This window comes from Chiloscyllium plagiosum, chromosome 2 (genome assembly GCF_004010195.1).
Source record: "Chiloscyllium plagiosum isolate BGI_BamShark_2017 chromosome 2, ASM401019v2, whole genome shotgun sequence".
Taxonomy (NCBI): Eukaryota; Metazoa; Chordata; class Chondrichthyes; order Orectolobiformes; family Hemiscylliidae; genus Chiloscyllium; species Chiloscyllium plagiosum.
Window position 1 is genome coordinate 145,008,344 of NC_057711.1, and position 20,664 is coordinate 145,029,007.

Below are 20,664 nucleotides of genomic sequence, written 5' to 3' on the forward strand. Positions count from 1 at the left end.
TCCATGAAAATCCAGTTCTGTACATGATTCTGGCTGTATCCATCCTTTAGTAATCATACCCTTCCACGACTCCACCTCCCCTTAAAAATACTGAATTATTTCCCTTTCTCCAATTTATTCTTAGGATGTAGGTGATGCACCTTCTTTGTCTGGGAATGTTAAAGAGTCAATCATGGACGGAGTCTTTCGGGTTGGATTTGGACCAGGAGGGAGAAGTGTAGCATGGTCCTCGCCCAATGGGCACAAGTGGTGAGTGAGGAGTAAGTGATGAAAGGTGTGATTTCAAAGCCATTGGAAATTTCAATGTCATTAGGACATATACTGAAGCATTTTGGACCAGCCACCTGTTCAAAATGTCCTCCATTCCCTACCCCTCACCAATTTTCTTTTGTGTTTGTCATCCATTTTATGATCTCAATCAACAGAATGCTTCTATTATCCTGGCTGGCTGTAGCAAGGATCAGATAGTATCCAGTCCAAATAGCGCATACTGCTGTGCTTCCCTGCTGTGGATAAAATACTGACAGGAGAGAATGAGGACTTCAAATGGGGATTCATTGGTTATTTAAGGGCCTCAATAAGGTTAAAGAGCAGACAATGCATCTGACACTTTGCTGCACTCCCTCTAAGACAAATATCTCCTGCCAAATATTTCCCTGCCAGTGAAAGAAAGACTGCTGAGAATACTCAGAGGGAGCAGAGGACACAGGGATTGAAACTGCAAGGCAAGATGATGTAAATTTTTGTGGCATTTTTCAGTCACAGTGATAGACACAGGGCCACAGTTTGAAGACTGGGACAGTGAGGACGAAGGCTGAAACAATGGCAGTAATGAGTGCTGAGCCTGGGGAATACGCCAGGGAACAGCAATGCTGTGACGCCACAGCAGTGAGCATTAAAGTTTAGGAACTGTGGCCATGGTTGGGTCAGTCAGAGGCCACACAGGAAGTGGCACTATTGGCCCTGTTGGCCTTGCCCTGATTCTGAAAGCCGTGTGTTCGGATGATAAGTTTATGAGCACCTTTGTGGTGACGAGGTTAGTGCAACCTCTAAGATTGTCTCTGGGTTTGGTACAAATGCTCGCTTTGCTGTACAATAGATCCAGACTAAGAACTCGTAGATGTGAGCAGGAAGATCCTTTCAGCTGATCTGGCATAAAATATTTGGGACTGAATGTTGTTCAGTATCTCCAAATGGAAATCGTTATGGTCGGTTGACTGGTGGGAATGTAACACAGGAAGCAAGGAATTTCCCCGTGTTGCCCAGCGCAGACATATGGAATGATTTACACTGTGAGACAGTTATAAATCTCTGGTCCTTTAGCATTTTGTAATCAATAAAAAAAAGGATCTGTCCTTTGTATTTTTGTGAGAATTGGCATTTTGGGGTTTGGAGTGAGAACACAGTGCTCAAAGGACAGCAGTTTCGATTGATGGCACCTCACTCTGACTATTTCTGGTTACTAGTTATAAATGTTAATGAAATAGAGCCTGTTTAATATAGCACACAGGAGCTTTAGCATTTCCTGTCATGAGGGAATATTTGCAATTATATGTCTTAGATCTGACCTTGTTAAACGTTTTGATATTGCGATTTTCCTTTTTTATATGGTTTTCTTTTCAAAAATTGATTGAGGACTCATTAGACATTGAAGTGCCCGATGTGTCTCCACTGTCCCAGCTCAGTTTGAAACATTAACACTGGGTTTATCATGTAATGTAGAAAAAGAACTTTAAAATATCAGAGGAAGACAATATAGTGACCCCAATTTCATCGATGTAGCTGTCAGCGTTCACTGTCATCAATCCACTAAATCTTGACAGTTCAGGAGTTGGCAATTGTGTGGAATAACAGATTGGGCAGAATCTTCTCTTCTGAGGCTTAAGAGTCATGGCAGGTGTGAAATGTGGAGGGACCTGTGTGCGAGGGTTATGTGGGGAAGAGGGAAGTTGAGGTTGAGATTGTGATGTGATTTACGACAGTCTTATTGCAGAGTGAAGCATGCTCAATGAGCAGAATTGCTAGCTCTTCCTCCCTGTACCTCTTTTTACATCCTGTTGTTCTCTGCATATCTAAATTCTCTTATTCCTGTACACATTCTGACAAATGTCTGCAACCCTGCCCAAGTCATTGCCTTCTTTTCTAAAGCGTGATCCCCAGAATTGGATACAATACTCCAGCTAAGGTCTGACCAGTGATTAATTTGGTCTTTAAACCTTGAAGCAGTAGGAGTCCAATGCCCAGCACATTGACGTATTCAGTATAACGGAATTTTTGGAACATTAATGCATGTTTCTGGAGAGCAAAGGTTGAGATGTGAAGAAAACATGGGGCCAAGCTCAGTCAAAATGCTCGTTGTGTCTATTCTAAGAGCAAACAAAATCTTTCATCAAGAATGAAACAAATTTGGTTTGAAATGTATAAAAATAGATCGATTCTCAGAAGCCACCGAATCATTTAAAGGCTGACAGCTTTGAGTCAGCACTGAGCGACAGAAAAGAATGTGTGTGCCTTGCTGGGAGTGAGAGAGCCACAGTCAGACATGATGTGGTAAAAAGGAATGATATTTGTTCAAGTACCAGGAGAACTAAACATTCAAATATTCAGCTACAGAGGGGGAAGGTGATGTTGACATTTCTTTTCTTGTGCATGTACTTTAACTGTGTCATGACCTTTAGCTCATCATGAAGAGAATGCTTAGATATTCAGTCTTCAGTAAAGCGCATCAATCTCTGAGATTTTTCTTCTGTTTCTTCCAATTGTGTAAGCTTATGGGTGTCAGCTGTTGTTACATTCTTGCAATAGGTTTCAGATCCCATCCTAGAGGCGGGAATCAGCACCGATGATTCTGCTGAATGGCAGAGTGTGGGTGTAGTAATGAGGTCTCCCAGCTGGATCTCATACAGTATGAGTTCCCTGACTGGGGCTTGTTAACCTGGTCCAATCAGGGAGCCCTGGCTGACAGATAAGAACAGGAGCACCAAAGGTTCTGTTCACTCTGAGAGCTGGCTTTGAGGAAGCCAGACCAGTATCAACGACCTTCCATGTGTAAAATAAAGGGTGACTTGGTGATGGGAGACCAGTCTCAGTGGAGTTAATTTAGTCAGATTGTGGATCAAGAGGATAAATGGCAGGAAGGCCCTTTGCTGGATTTTATGCACCTGTTCACCTTTAGAGCAGCTAGTGAGGTAAAATAATATCTGGCTCATTGAACGGTCACAATGCAAGAGGAGGCCATTTGGCCTATCGCTTTTGTGTGTGCCCTTTGAAAGAGGAATTTACTTGGTGCCACTAACTTGTTTTTTTTCCTGTGTAATCCTGTACATTATTATTTTTCAGATAATGACCCGTTGCAATAATGACACGTTGCATGAATGAAACAGGGCAGGGATAACTGATTGCTAGTGTGTGGATGAAACAGTGACTAATGGCTTGGATTCTGGATCAATAACACAGACATATGGCTGGGAACATGACAGAGAATTGCTGTTCTTAAAAGGTGTCAAGCATCAAAGACAGAAACATTACCAAAACCTGGAAAAATGGATTTTTTGCTTTTTCGAAATCTGCTTTCAGGATTCCGGTAGCATTGTTTTTATTTCAAATCTCTTTGAATTGCTGCAGTCCTTAGCAGCCTTGTAACTAACTCCAGGATACTTCTCTGCAATAAGTTAAGATAACAATTTTGGAACTTGCAAAAATGTCAGAATCACTAACAATTTCTTCCTTTGTGGTGACCAGTGTTGGTTTCTGTGGCATGTAATCTACTTCTTGTGATGACCAGGTCCTCCCATCACAATCCCCAGACCTAGCCTCTGAGATGATTGGATTCAGTCACTGCCCTGACATTTCAGTGACTAAGGCACTACAATTCATCCTGAAGAAGGGTTACACCCGAAATGTTGACTTCTCCACCTCGTGATGCTGCCTGGCTTGCTGTGTTCTAACAGCCTCCTGCTTGTCTACCTCTGATTCCAGCATCTACACGGTTTTTTTTGTCTCTGACAAAGTCCTGCAATAAGCTGACCATGTCCTGACACTGTGATGTATTCGTGTCATGTTTGTGTCACAGTTGTAAAATAAAGAACAGTCCCAAGACATTTCATGGGAGCATTACACATCATGATCTGTCCTTATTATGACCAGATGTTATCACTGTGCAGAGCTGTGCTTTCTTCTTAAGAAGAAAAAAACTACACAAAGGATCTTTTTTAAAACCAGGTTGTAATTCTCTATGCAAGACAATACTCAAATTGGAAGGGGTCAATGGGGTGGGGGGGAGGTGGTGAATAGACTCCAGAAGGCCTTGGAAAAGTCAAAGACAGTATCCATCACAGAATAGTCATCCCACAAATGGACTGGAACAAAATGTTGAACGGAACATGGATGAACCTCTCAACAACAGAGCAGCAGAGTGACCTGTAACTGAAGAGGCGGTTACATGAATCAGTAACTGAAAGTGAAGGAGGTGGCTGGGACACATCTACCGGGGGGCTGAGAGTTGAGGCCAAAATCTGAGTCTGGGAATCTAGGCTGGTGGCTGACTTTTGCCCCAAAACCTATCACTGGGGGCCCAATGCCAGTTCCCTTTCTGCTAAGGCCAGGATATGGTGGAAGGTGGTATACTGGGGAAGAGCCACTTTTCTCTGCTGAGGTGAGCCACCTGTCAGACTTGGGGGGGGTCAGGGTGTGTGTGTGTGTGTATAAAGGGTGAAGAAAGAGGAAGGGCACAAGAAAGGAAGAGAGATAGAGGCCACAAAGAAGAGGCAACAAAGAACTTGTCAACAAAGGACTATTCAGTTAACTGGAACCTAGGAAAACTTGAAATCACTGACTAAGATATTCCAGCTTTGGAGAAGGTGCAATGGAAACATATTCCGGTAATTTCATCAATCTCTAAGGTATGGTTAAGGTATATGTAGGAGAGTGCGTCAATTGATTTGAAAACTACCTTTGTTGCTAACTTTTGCCTCAAGTCAGGTGCCAATTTAAAAATTGTTCAGAAAATCAATGACGCCTTGTGAATTGAACTGAATTGAATTGAATTTATTGTCACGTGTACTGAGGCACAGTGTGAGCAACACAGGCAGATCACAGAGTCAAGTAGCATAGCTAAGTAAATAATAGGTAAACAGTGGCAAAAACAAAATACACAGGTACGGGTGAATGTTAAGAGTTTGTAAGTCTATTCAGTATTCTAATAACAGTAGGGTAGAAACTGTTCCAAAACCGGCTGGTGTGCGTGTGTTCAGGCTTCTGTACCTTCTCCCCGATGGTAAAGGTTGCAGAAAAACATTGTCAGGATGCGCATTGTGACTTTAAGTTGAATGGAGGATTGATAATTAATGAGGACAATGGTGAATCCTGTTTCAGTAAGAGTCCAAATACTCTATGTGTCAAGACAGATACAAGTGGCAATACATGATCATGTCACCTAATACATAAATTAGTACAATTGAAAATTTTTTCTCTAAAAACTATAAAAAACCTTAACATCAATAAATAACCCTCAAGAAAAGTTCAAGCAGAGTCCTGGTGCTGTTACAATAATGAACCCATTGCTAATTTCAATGTACCCTGTCAACATTCTTATACAGTACCTTGCATACCCGCTGGACCGAAATCTTGCCTTGTTAAAAAGATGGCATGGTCATGGTGTTCCGAATGGTTCGGGTTTGCTTTTTGCTGAGAGTTGGCCCAGCGACAGATATTCTCCAAGCTTCGAGACGGATTTCCTCTTTCAATCAAGCTGATGGACTAATCAGAGAATGTTTCATTTAGTTCAGTTTTCATGAGCTGACATGTTCCGATGCTTGAAAGTAACCGGATGTCCTGAGGTTTGTTGCTGGACAACAGTGGTCCTGGTCAAGATAAGGTAGACTGCTGCTCCCTCTGATCCCCCAAGGTGAATTTAGGGCTAAAATTCACTGGAGAGAAAATTAGAATCTGCAGTCACATGCACAGTGGCAGTGATACAACAGGGCTGCCTCCTTGGATGGCATTATTTCTCAGACCATAATGAATGTAATTTTGAGATGGTAGGTTCTAGAATGGATCCTTCCTAAATGTAAGTATAGTAATTAAGGTGGAGCTACCTTGTGACCTAGACTTTGTGCTCTGCATCATTGATAAGGCTCCATGCTGAGAGCAGAAACTCATAACATTATTTCTAACATTCCTTATGTATTTCAGGTATCATGTGAGTTTTAACATGCACGCTTCCTAGAATAAATAAGAGGTTGAATGTTACCCATTATAGGAATTCTCTGCACAGAACATCCTGGGTCATCCAGACTCCGAGGTACAAGTGTGTCACACCGAACATGAGAAAATATACACCCAGTTACCATGTGAAAAAGAAGCAGTGAAGACAGAAACCAAATGTACCTCTACAACCTGCTGAGTCACCAAAGCGGGAACACTCACCAAGGATCTGGGGATACAATCATCACTGGATGGAAGTGTTTTGGAATGGTCACTGAAAGGGTCAATAGACCTGAGGCTGGCCAGTAAACAAGAGACAAGTTGGCATAAATCATATTGACATATCAACAACATAGGTACAATATTATGGACAATGTCAGTAGAAAAGAGGCCAGACAGGTTGGAGACCACTATCTCAAAGTTGGAATGAGGAACTCACTATATACTTCTGAAATGAGCACTTCCATTAGCTGCACTTCACAATATGGTGGGCAAGCTTTTTGTTAAGGTATTATCTCATTAGCCAGGACATTAATATGTGGTATTCTTGTATAATGCTCTGATTTATCCTCTATTTGACATGATGTCTACTGGAAAACTTGCTATTTTGGAGAATGAAAATCATCACTTTAAAGGATTTAGTGTTTCACGTTCAGATTTACTCTGTGCTCAGCCACAAAGAGATATGCACCAAATGATGCCTAATTTGCAAACCAAAGAAGAAAGATGTTGGAAGATCATGCCAATAGCCAGTCTGATTTTGTGGCATCCTAACCATATTGTCCCCATTGTGGGCCTAGAGGGAAAGATGTATCCTTGGCAATCATATGTGGCATCCCTTGTTGGTATCCTTCAAAATTGTTGAATGTCACCAATCCCTCAATGATTAAAGCTCTGTAATAGTCACTTTCCATCCAGTGATACTGCACAAAAATCTCTTTTTTACTTGGCAAGAAAAGTTGAAACAGTTGTGTACTTTAATAACTTGTGAGCTACATCCTGAGAGAACATCTAATGTAGCTGTCAACACTCCTCAACACTTGTCAAAGGGGTATAATCAATTAATCTGCAATTCAACACCCCACACAAAAGAAAGTGAAGAGCTAAACGTGTTCCATTTTGAAATAAAAGATAATTAGCTTGAATCAGCTTGCACCTTTTGATTTGTCATCTTTCTTCTAGATCATTTGAGCGAAGATAAGTGTTAAAATAAAAATGTCAAAAATCAGATAGACTGAACAGCTTGATGTCAATCTTACCTTTGCATATCCCAGCATGATCATTCGTACTAGCACAACATTTACATGGGCTCCCAGTGATTTATCATGGTAAATCTCATTAACCTGACAATGAAAGAAAGGGAATTGTATTAAAATCCTTTTACCTTTCAAGTTAGCCAAATGTTTCCAGGAGCTGCTGATGCATTTCATCCAATGGAGTTACAGCCATAATTTAATTCACACTAAATACAAATAACAGCACAAAATAACTGAGCTCTTTTTGGCATGAATCTCAGTTGGTTTTTCTCCGCATAAAAGTTAAAGGATTCTTATGTTTTGACTGATTTGGAGGTACCGTTTTTAGACTGGGGTGTACAAAATTAAAACTCACACAACAGGTTTATTTGGAAGCACTAGCTTTTGGAGCACTGCTCCTTCATCAGGTGGTTGTGGAATATAAGGATATTGTGTGACTTTTAACTTTATATTTTAAATGGAGAAGTTTTAGGGCTCACCGATTTGAATATATATGTCAACTCAAGCATCTCCTATAGCATTGCCCATTGTCAGCCAGGGAACTGAAAATATAGGATTTTTATGCTGATCCAATAATTGTAGAAACAGTAATTTCTTTTGGTGCATTAGCTAGTGATCATTCCTGTAATATCGCCCTACAATGTAACTTTCTCTAGTAATTTCCTCTTTAACTAAATGACAGGGTCCTGGAGGAGTAGCTTAGTTACTAGGTGGAATACCAAACGTTAATGGCAACATTGTAAATTTAGGGATATACTGGAAAAAAGATAGGTTCTGAGATGTGGGGACCAAAGGTAAGGATGAGACAGATGGACTGTGTTGTACGTGGTCATGAAGGCTCTGCAAGGGTTAATGCTTGATTGAGTGCAGCACATATTGTCCACTTTGATTATGTTGTGATGATTTGGGGCAGAGTAAAATAGGATCTTGTGGGAGATAGACCTAAGGATAGGTCCTCTCCCAACAGTCTTTGTAGTAATGTAGAGTCTGATCTTACAACATGTAAAAAATTACAGAGATGTAATAAACTGCATCTTGTTTACTCTACAACAATCAACTAATTAGACCTGAAGGGAGCTATCCTCACACTCAGAGCATCGGATAGGCCAGTTGGGTGGATGCTTGGTTTGTGATGTAAAATGATGCCAACGCCAGGGGTTCAGCTTCCACACCAGCTGAAGTTACCATGAAGGATTCTCCTTCTCAACCTCTCCCCTTGTCTGAGGAGCGGTGACCCTCAGGTTAAACCACCACCAATCATCTTGCTCTATTGAGAGAACAGCCTTATGATCTGGTTGTACTATGGTGACTTTTTACCTTGCACACACTAGCCGCTAAAGAATCAATGCAGTTTAGAAGCACACACAACTAGCCCAGTGGTATTATCACTGGACTTTAATCCAGAGACCCAGGTAATGCTCTGGTGACCTGGGTTCGAATACTGCCATGGTGGAATTTGAATTCAATAAATTTATGGAATTCAAAGTCTAATGATGACCATGAATCTACTCTCAATTGTTGGAAAACCTATCTGGATCACTAATGACCTAGGGAAGGACACTACCATCTTTACCTGGTCTAACCGACATGTGACTCCAGACCCACAGCAATGTGGTTGACTCTTAACTGCCCTCTGGACAATTAGAGATGGGCAATAAATGCTGGCCCTGACAGCGACACCCTCACAACATGAATGAATAAAACAAGCAGGCTGTATTTACCTTTCTCATCATAAGTATCAGATTATAGAGTCATAGAGATGCACAGCATGGAAACAGATCCTTCAGTCCAACTCATCTATGCTGACCAGAGATCCTAACCCAATCTAGTCCCATTTTCCAGCACTTGGCCCATATACCTCTAAATGCTTCCTATTCATATATCCATCCATACACGCACCCTCTCTGCATGAAAAAGTTGCCCCTTAGGTCCCTTTTAAATTTTTTTCCCTCTCACCCTGAACCTATGCTCTCTAGTTCTGGACTCCCACACCTCAGGGAAAATACCTTGTCTACTTACCCTATCCATGCCCCTCACAATTTTATAAACCTCTATAAGATCACTGTTCAGCCTCTAATGCTCCAGAGAAAACAGCCCCAGCCTATTCAGCCTCTCCCTATAGCTCAAATCCTCCAACCCTGGCAACGTCCTTGTAAATCTTTTCTGAACCCTTTCAAGTTTCACAACATCTTTCCAATTGGAGGGAGGCTAGAATTGCACACAATATTCCAAGAGTGGCCTAACCAACATCCTGTACAGCCACAATATGACATCCCAACTCCTATACTCAACGCTCTGTCCAATAAAGGAAAGCATACCAAATGCCTTCTTCACTATCCTATCTAGCTGTGACTCTACATTCAAGGAGCTATGAACCTGTACTCCAAGGTCTCTTTGTTCAGCAACACTCCCCAGGACCTTACCATTAAGTGTATAAGCTCTGATTTGCCTTTCCAAAACATAGCATCTCACATTTATCTAAATTAAACTCCATCTGCCACTCCTCAGCCCATTGGCCCATCTGATCAAAATTTGATTGTACTCTGAGGCTGAGGAGCTAAAACTTTGAATTTAGGTCGTTGTCAGAAGCAACAAGTATATGTAGATTTTTATTAACCACAAAATGGCTTTTCAATTTAAAATAACGCGATAAAATGGCTTTGGAATTTTCTTTGACACTGTGAAGTTGAACTGATGCTTTGCTGAGTTGGTTGAGATAAGAGAAAAAAAGAGAGTTGTGTCCCTAACAAATGAAAAAGGACTACTGCCTGACTTAAGCAGGCACTGCTGTCATCCAGCACTGCACCCTTTGGACAATAGGGACAGTCAAACATATAGGCACAGGGTGGTAAATCAATCACTATTTATTTTGTAGCATCACTGCCCCATTGCCATGGAGTTAGCAGGCTCCATAATGTCACAGCCATGTGATACAGTGACCAGGACAAGTGAACAGGACAAATCATCTATTCAGTTATTCTCTTCTTGCAATTTTTGATTAGCTGAAAATTCAAATCCTCAAATTAGCTTTCAGATTATGACAATCAAGATTCCAAAATGTATAGTTAGGAACAGACTTTAATGTTAGACAAACATAAATTGATAAATTGGTTAAATCAGGTTAAAATGAAAATAGAGGCAAGGAGATCAAGTAAAGAAGGGAAGAGAATGATGAAATAAGAAGCATAAAGCAGCAGAGTACAGTTTTTAAAATGTCTTAGTCATTTGTTGAGTTTCCATCCTGAATTACAGTTAATGATTATTTTATTTATTATTTTATAATAATATTTAATAATAACTATAATAATCAATTGTATTAGCCCAAATCAAAATTAATTGGCAGGGTCGCTTGGTTTTATTCCTTTACACATTGTCAGTGACATGTCTCATTGCCTCATGGTTAATTTAAAACATGGCTGCATTAATTCATTGTTCATTAAAGAATGGAAAGCTACCTTACTGGCCAGTTGAAGAAATTCTGCATGTGACTGAGGGATAGGGATAGATCTATATATAATAGCAGATGGAACTCCCAAAAGCTGAGGAGGTGACTGTGAATGGATATAAGAAGGGACTATACAAACAAGGTTAAAGCAACAATACTATAAAATAAAGAACTTAGATTCTACTTGGAATCCCGAGCCTATGTCTGGCATATCGACCCTTTTTGAGGATTGGGATTTTGCTCCTGTATACCCACTGAGCCCCTAACATCTCCTGATTGTCCCCAGCCTTAATTTAACCCACCTACTTGTTACAAATCTTTCCTTCGTTTGAAAATAAAGCATCAAGTCTTCATAGGTAAAAACAATGACTGCAGATGCTGGAAACCAGATTTTGGATTAGTGGTGCTGGAAGAGCACAGCAGTTCAGGCAGCATCCGAGGAGCACCAAAATCGACGTTTCGGGCAAAATGTTTGTCCCTTCGCTTTAACTGTTGAAATGTGGCCAATGGGGAGTAATGTGTCTTTAATGTTACCTCGGAGCTGACGATTGGATGTTGACATGCTTTCATCCTATCAAAAGGAAAATCTACTAATATACACTGACTCTTCATTGTGCTTTTAATATGATCCACAACTTTGGAGCCATGTGGGAACATTGAAGATTTTTAACCCCCAAGGGGCAGCATTATAGTAATGCTATTTTGTCCAATCAGTCTGGCAATTATCAATATGTCCGGCTCATGAAACTGATACTGTTTCTAACGTAGTGGGCAAGTGTGTGCAGCTGCTCAGGCAGCATCCAAGGAGCAGGAAAATCAACGTTTCAGGCAAAAGCCCTTCATCAGGCTCTATTCCTGATGAAGGGCTTTTGCCTGAAACGTCGATTTTCCTGCTCCTCGGATGCTGCCTGAACTGCTGTGCTTTTCCAGCACCACTCTAATCTAGACTCTGGTTTTCAGTATCTGCAGTCCTTGTTTTTACCAAGTATATGCAGCTGCCAAGCAGGTGACCTTACACCCCTTACATTTCTGGTACCATTGGGTCCACAGCAAAACCCAGTTAGACGCAGTATAAGAATGGGTATGCCAGACATTGGTAAGGTGCAGGAATCATGGGGGAAGCCCCTTCTGAACAGTACAAACTATGGCCTCAAATAGGGTACTCCCTCAATACTCAAACCAGAATATGGTGACTGCTACTAGATTAGTTTATGTTCCTTCTTTGCTGCAGCCTATTTTAATTGATTATGTGTATATTGTATATACTTATATACAAGGAGGGAACGGTTTATACTTTATTACAATGGACACTCTGTGGTCTCCAACCTTGCAAGGGGGGAGATGATAAAGATTGAACTTGACCTGCTATGTGGACTTGCCATTGGCAGCATTGATGTTCAAGAAGGGACAGTTTACCTGTGTGATCCTGGGCAAATAGAGAATGTGTACCGACTCTGCCAGGAAGATGTCCTTGTGTGCCAAGAGACTGAATGTTACCAAGAATGACTATTACAGTGGTCAACTGCATCAAAAGTCCATTTACAGAACAAGTCTAAATTGTCTTTACATTGTATAGGTGTTGTGTGCCACTTTGATTTCATTTGTACTATGGGCATCCCTGGTAAGCCTTGTCCCCTTTCAGATAGATCACGTAGTAAGAGAGACAAAGGGGGGATGTTATCCTTCACTAACAATTTGTGTCTAGAAACCCATAATAAAATATTTGGAGAGGATGAAGTAGTTTGTTACACCCTTACTTCAGCAAGAGACTCCCTGACCCCTTTTATTCTTCCCAATCCTAACATAGGGGTATAGAATAGTTCTAAAGTATTTACAGGATTATGGACTTCCTCCAATAAATCCACGATATCCTATCCAAATTGCTACAATGGTAAGGGATGGGGGTGCACTTATGTCTAAAATTATACCCTGTGTTATGATAAAATGTATCAGTCGTTACTGATTCTCTGAAGGACCTCGCATCTCATGCGTATGCATTAAGGAGGAACGTGTTTCTATTACCACTGGTTTTCAAATCCTTTGTGGGGAGGGTAACAACAGCCACTTTCATTATGATATCCCTAATGGCATTAATATTTTCCCAATTATTGGATGAGTAGAGCCATTCTGGGATGTTGACCACATCTCTTATTAAGAGACCCACCCCACTTGACTAAATGATTTTTAGGCTTTATGTTCGGGACCAAACTGTAATCATGGATTACCCAGATACTCCAGAAAGTCACGAAGATAGGCTCACTTCTTTTTAGGAAAGTCCCTCCATTATCTATACTAAACCTGGATATTATTTTTTCAGTTATAATAAGGCATCTAACTACCTTGTCTTGAATGGAGCAAGTATTCCTTGTGCTGTAGCTGTAGGAACACTATTTCCAACAACTGTTCCCTGTCCAATTACCTGGCAACGAGACTCAAATTCCCCTGTTAAACGTTCAGTTTCTCTTGACTTTTGTGCAGAAGAATCCAAAGGTTCTATCAAAAAGTAAAACTCACTCATTGGCATATGCAGTTCTTAGTGTTCTTTCCGTAGGAGGGTCTTCAGGAGTTATTGGTCATCAAAACCGTAATTATCTCATTTGTGGACTCATGATTTTGTGAAATGAGACAACTGCTGCCCTAATAAAAATTAGGGATATGCTTTCAGAATTGTCCCTTTTTAAGCAACAAAATCGCTATGTTCTCGATTACATACTTGCAAAGGAAGGTGGAGTTTACACCATTAACAAAGGAAAGTGCATCATGGGGGTTACTAATTTTATCGAAAACATTGCTAGACATATAGATAACATCTGCACTTTTGTCAATCAAATGAATGAAGGCGCAGGATGGGGAGATTAGGGTTTTGGTTCATGGTACAACTGGCTAATTAATATGGCTATCTATGCTGCTATTGTTTTAGTTGGTCTTTTTGTTGGTATTGCTATTGTTAAGTATATTATTGCTAAAATATTAGTTTCCTTTAACAACGTTGGTTCCATCCAGAAAACGCGTCTCCACTTAGATGATGATGAGGGTGCATCATCACCTGCCCCTGGTTCCTCTTCAGAGGAAGAGAAAGTATTGCAGTCTCTCGCTGCCATCGAATTGGATTAATTTGATCCACGTATTTATAGTGTGGTCATAGAATGACAAAAGAGGGGAACGAGGATCTAAAATTTGAATTTAGGCTGTTGTCAGAAGCAACAAGTATATGTAGATTTTTATTAAACACAACATGGCTTTTCAATTTAAAATAACACAACAAAATGGCTGAAAGTAATGATATGACTCTGTGAACTTGAACTGCCGCTTTGCTAAATTAAGCTAAATAGAAGATAAGAGAAAACAATAGATTTTTCATAATATAAATCATAAGACAGTGATTTGGTATTCGAACTAACCTTGAACTAACAAACATGGGATGATTTTCTGCATCAACTAATGTTTCCCAAGAAATATCATTGGATTAACCTGCTGTAAATCATGTCACCTTTGATTGGTCTTTTCTTGTAATTATGACTATTAAAAAACATATAAATAATGCGTAATTTTCAAATGTACTTATGCCATTTCTCCACAGAACACAGAAGCTTTTAACCTCCGTGTTGCTGGACAAATCTGTGCCAGGCTGCCTTAATTTATTAAACTGGTAACCTTGCTTTAAGCAGACAGTACTCCTAATGATTCTTTTGACCGATCTCGAACCAAAGGGGCCACTCTGGAGGGGTCCATATCTTCAAGGTAACCTTCTTCACTGTCTACCACAACTCCAATTTTGGTGTCATCTGCAAACTTACTAGCTATACCTCCTATGTTCACATCCAAATCATTTATGTAAATGACGAAAAGCAATGGACCCAGCACCGATCATTGTGGCATCCACTGGTCACAGGCCTCCAGTCTGAATGGTCAAATGGAAACTCAATCTAACTAATTTAATACATTATTTCAAATGTCAATTTAACTTGAATGGGGTGGCAATTTAACCAAATGCTTCAACATAAGTCTGGTTCAGCATTAACAAAATAACTACCAGGTATTCAATTTCCTTAGGAAAATATTTCTTCATTATATAACATATATCAGGATCCATTACTGTTTCTAGGACTGACTGTCTCTGGGTCTCTTTCCTTTATTAATAGCAATTCATTGTTTTGAATTGTGTACTTCATAAAAAAAGGATGGCTATTTAATGCCACAAAAGAAGTGAATAACCTTTATGGTTGTGTTCGCTGATGTGTTGCTTGTATTTCCATTTAGGAGCCCTAACTAGCTTGAGTTGTGTGGAGTTTCCCAGTGTGTACAGCCTATGACAGTGCTAGTGCAGTGTAATGCTCAGGACTCCCCAAAAACCTCCATCATGTTAAGGAAAAAGGGTAACAGGGGTACAGGAAAGCAGCATCCTGATGTGGCAAATATATCAATATTCCTTCGTCAAGTAAAGTTTCAGCAAAAGGTCATGGATCTCCTGTTATATTACTCCTATAAAATCAGAACTTAGCTTTATAGGATTATGCTATCTTGAGATACTGATCCAAATCTGGTGGGCGGCATGGTGGCACAGTGGTTAGCACTGCTGCCTCGCAGCGCCAGAGACCCGGGTTCAATTCCCGCCTCAGGCGACTGACTGCGTGGAGTTTGCACGTTCTCCCAGTGTCTGCGTGGGTTTCCTCCGGGTGCTCCGGTTTCCTCCCACAGTCCAAAGATGTGCGGGTCAGGTGAATTGGCCATGCTAAATTGCCCGTAGTGTTAGGTAAGGGGTAAATGTAGGGGCATGGGTGGGTTGCGCTTCGGCGGGTCGGTGTGGACTTGTTGGGCCAAAGGGCCTGTTTCCACACTGTAAACTAATCTAATCTAAAGAAAAATCCTGTTTCGGCAGTGACTTGTTGCAGTGCAATAGCCAAAGATGATTTGCATCTGACAGCACATTTTCTAACAGCTTTCTCACTTACTTTTATATCAGTACTTTGGAGGAGTATACCAGGTTTTTGTTGAAATGTAAAATGTGGATTTCCTGGAACTTCCAACCTCAGAACCATTTCAACATCCAGACAATCAGGAAGAAGGGTCGTTTCCTCAAGGGTTAAAGTGACAGGCAATAAATATCTTTATCTCAAAAATTTAACTTCTTTATATTTTTCTTCCCCAAAAAGTACTGGTTGCCATATATTTGGAAAATAACAAACTTCACCCAATGAGACATTATGCCTTGTTGTTAATTAAGTTTCTGGATAATTGAGGTGATCAGGAAAATAAAGAGAACACATTTAACAACTAGGTTAAGGAATAAACAATAAATTGTTAGGCTGAAGTGAAACAAGGGGGTGGGTGTGAAGTGTGAACAATGGGATAGTTATCGATCTAAATAGCTCAATGATATACAGTATTTCTATACAATTTTATGGAACTGGCAGATTATTTTGCAGTGATTCATCAGTCTAAATGATGAATTTTTCAATCATCCATCTGCACAATGTGTAAGACATAATGCATGCAGCGCAAAGTAGAAAGGAAAACAAACTATGGGTCACAAAATTGTCTTTCAGAATTAACAGGGTCAGAATCAGGAATTGCTGGGAAAACAAGTACGTCCTGAGTAAGGACTTAAAATCAACGAGGTAAAAACAATGACTGCAGATGCTGGAAACCAGATTCTGGATCAGTGGTGCTGGAAGAGCACAGCAATTCAGGCAGCATCCGAGGACAGGCAAAATCGACGTTTCGGGCAAAAGCCCTTTTTATTCCTGATGAAGGGCTTTTGCCCGAAACGTCGATTTTGCCAGTCCTCGGATGCTGCCTGAATTGCTGTGCTCTTCCAGCACCACTGATCCAGAATAAGGACTTAAAATGTTAACTCCACTTTCTCCCCTCAGATGCTGAGGTTCTCCAACAATTTCTGTCTTAGTTTCAAATTTCCAGCAGTTTTTGATTTGTTATTGTTTTTTTGTTAAAAGAGTTGGAACGACCCTTTGGGGCTCAGGGGAAATGAAGAATTCCCTACAAGTCCACCACACCGATAGGGAATGTCAAGAGATCACCAGCAAGTTTAAATGATGGTCAGCTACAAGGACTTGTAGCAACATTTGAAGCAAGTGGTTCAATTTGAGAAAGATCACAAGGCAGAAGATGACAGCTAGAGTTAAAATTAGAATGGAATGCACTTCTTTTATCAGTACAAAACAGATACAAATAGAACTAATTTTCATTGTGGATTCAAAATCCCACTGAGGATACCCTCCCCAGTATTATGTGGCACTATCACCATGCTTAATGGGAAAGACTTCAAACAGATTCAAACAATTTCAAACTGGGTACTGATGAGACACTGTGGGCCATCAGGAACATTAGAACTGTGATCAACCACCATCTGTAATTTCATATTCCCCCAACCCGCTATTACTATTAAACCAAGGAATTAACTATGGTTCAATGAAGAGTGCAGGAGGGCATGCAGGAGCAGCATCCAAATGAAATATCAACCTGGTGAAGCTGTATCACAGGATTACCAGTGAGCAAAACAACAGAGTAGCAAGCAACAAACAGGAGCGATTCCACAATCAACCAGCAGATCTGAACTGTGCGCACCCAGTTGAAAATGGTGGGGGACAATTAAACAACAAACAGAAGAAGACAACTCCACATATATCCCCATCCTCAATGATGACAGTGCCCAAGACATCAGTCCAAGAGACAAGGTGTCCATCTTCAGCCCGAAGTACCAAGTAGATGTACCATCTCCCCTCTTCCTAAGATCTGCAGAATCATAGATGCAGAAGGCAGAAGTGGCAGAAGTGAGTATTGCAGATGCTGGAGATTAGAGTCAAGATTAGAGTAGTGCTGGAAAAGCACAGCAGGTCAGGCAGCATCCGAGGAGCAAGAAAATCAAAGTTTTGTGCAAAAGCCCTTCATCTTCATAGATGTCACTCTTCATCCAATTTACTGCACACAATACCAAAAGATAGATGAAGACTCTGAATACTGCCATGTCAATGCTCCCTGACAACATCCTAACAATAGAACCGAAGACCTCCTGTTCTAGTACAGTTACAAGTCTGGCATGTGTAAAATTTCCTGGACATGTCCTGTCCACAAACAGCAGGACAAATGCATCCTGGCCTTTTCACACCCTCTCATCCTCTTCTCAACAATCAACAAAACAGTGGAAAGGTTCATTGGTAGTCTGATAGGTTTCATTGGCAGTGCTAACAAGTGACATATGCAAGTGAATAACTTCACTGATGCTCAGTTTTGGTTCACCCAGGGCCAGACAGTTCCTGACCTCATTACAGCTTTGGTTCAAACATGGACGAAAGAGCTGGGTTCCAGAGGGGAGGTGAGATTGGCTGTCCTTGACATCCAAGCAACATGTCACAATATGATGGGCTTCAAGGAGCCTGAGCAAAACTGGAGTCAATGGGAAACAGAGGGAAACTCTCTGCTGGTTGGTGTCATATCAAGCACAAAGAAAGGTGGCTGTAATTGTTAGAAGTTCACCATCTCAGTCTAAACACACCACATCACCACAGGAGTTCTCGAACTGCCCTAAGTCCAACTATCTTCAACTGCTTCATCAATGACCTTCCCTCGAACATAAGGTCAGAAGTAAAGATGTTTGTTGATTGCTGCACAATGTTCAGCACCATTTGCAATTCCTCAGATAGTGAAGCAATCCATGTTCATTTGCAGCAAGACATGGGCAACATCCAGGCCTGGACAGATAACTGGCATACAGAATTTATGCCACACAAGTGCCAAGCAATGACTATCTCAAACCAGGGAAAATCTAACCATCAATCCTTGATATCCAGTGGCATTAAAATCACAGAATCCTCCCAATATCAAAATCTTGGGAGAGACCGTTTACCAGAAACCAAATTAGGCTAGCCAAATAAATACTGTAGCTATAAGAGTGATTCTCTAGGGAATAACTTCACCTCCTATCCCCAGAATACATATCTAGAGTTGATAATGCACAAGTCAGGAGTATGATGGAATACCCTCCAATTGTCTGGTTGGCTGGGATCTAACAACACTCAAGAAACATGATACCACCCAGAACTAGACATTCCACTTAATTGGCTTCATATGTAACACTTTAAATATTCATTCCACTCGCCAACAACACATAGTGGCAGCATGTGTGCCAGCTACAAGATACAGTGTAGAAACTCACCAAGTATCCTTCAACAGCATGTTGCAAACCTGAGACCTCTATCACCTAAAAATACAAGGGCAGCAAATGCACATGGACACTGTCACTTGCACATTCCCCACTGATCCACACAGTGTCCTGACTTCTGATCCCCAGGTTAATGCATTAGTGACAGAGATTCAAATCCCACCATGCCAGATGGTAACATTTGAATTTAATAAAAATCTGTAACTATAAAAAAAGTTAGCCTAAGGGTGATCATGTAACCATTGACAATTGTTGTAAAAAAAAACCCATCTGATTCACTAATGTCCTTTAAGTAGGGAAATTTGCCATCCTTGCCTGTTCTGGCCTTCACATGACTCCAGGCTCACAGCACTTTGGTTGACTCGTAATTGTCCCCCTGAAATGGCCCTAGCAAGCCACTCAGATCAAGAGGTAATTAGGGATGGAGAATAAATGGTGACCAGTGACACCCACGAACCTCATGAATGCATATGCTATTCTTTCATTGTCACTGGGTAAAAGAGCCTGGAACTCCCTCCCTTACAATACTGTGGGAATCACTTTGTCCTATGGACTGCAGCAGTTCAAGAATTGCAGCTCACCCCCATCTTCTCTACAGCAATTCTCTACAGCAATCAGTCCCTCGCAGATGAGGTTGACTCGCTTCCACTCTCAGGGTGAGCCCGTAGGTGGCTGTACATCGTGCAGACTCTGTTACACTAGGGCCTGAAGGTGTTTGTGGGAAGAGGTGATATGGGACCATTGGTGTGACAGTATGCTCCTCATACGGTTTTCACCTGGCTTTTGCTTCTTCCCGACAGTAAATCTTGAGATGCTTGACACCTTCCTTGATGCTCCTACTCAACTTTGGACAGTCTTGGGCTAATGATTCCCAGGTATCTGTGGGAATACCACATTTCGCCAGTCAGGCCTTGAAGGTATCGCTGAAGTGCTCCCTCTTCCTTCTGAAGCTCGCCCATAACCGCTGAGATATCCACATCCCAGAACAAAAGAAACAAAAACTGCTTACTCTGAGGCAGTCCCTAGGGATCATTTCTAGTTTATGTCCACTCTGAATCGATAGGTTCTAAGCTGGCTGATTCACGATCTACAGTCTCTGCCAGATGTGTGGTAGAACGTGTTAGAAGGATCAGATAGTTGAGTTGTTGGGGCATTTGTATGTTCTAGCCAATGCCTTGACTTCGCCTCTGTGTGTTCTCAAGAAAGTGTCTTAATGCACTCTATGTCTTTCGAAATGAACCTTTTCCATTTTGATTCATTAAAGTCATGGACTGCTGTGAGTCGGTGGAGATCTTCGATCTCTCCTCGGATGGCCTGAAGACATCAGTAAAGCCTTCCCAGGGAGTCTCTGCCATGATTGAGGTCAATGAAGAACAGTTGCAGTTGAGAGGCTGGCAACAGGGATACAACTGAACATATTTGGAAAAGATTTACGAGGTGATACATGCAATGATGGTGTTTTCCTCTGAGGGATGGATGAACAACTTGGGACCCATATTCGTTGGGTTTTGGTTATTTAATTGAAACATGTAAGGTATTGAAGACTAGATGCTGAGAGAATGTTTCCTTTTGTGGGGAAT

General features: G+C 41.0%; 1 protein-coding gene across 3 annotated transcripts in view; it reads right to left on the bottom strand.

Annotated features, from left to right (window-relative positions):
• LOC122564950 (A disintegrin and metalloproteinase with thrombospondin motifs 3-like) overlaps nucleotides 1–20,664 on the bottom strand; it is a 258,075-nt gene that overhangs the window by 68,644 nt on the left and 168,767 nt on the right. For all 3 annotated transcript variants that reach the window (XR_006316046.1, XM_043720492.1, XM_043720502.1), the window contains 2 exons: nucleotides 7,464–7,547; nucleotides 5,601–5,757 (listed from right to left, as the gene is read on the bottom strand). Coding sequence is in view for 2 of the 3 variants with exons in the window: in XM_043720492.1 (XP_043576427.1) it covers nucleotides 5,601–5,757; nucleotides 7,464–7,547 (241 nt within the window). In the remaining variant the exon portion in view is untranslated. The remainder of the gene's footprint in view (nucleotides 1–5,600; nucleotides 5,758–7,463; nucleotides 7,548–20,664) is intronic.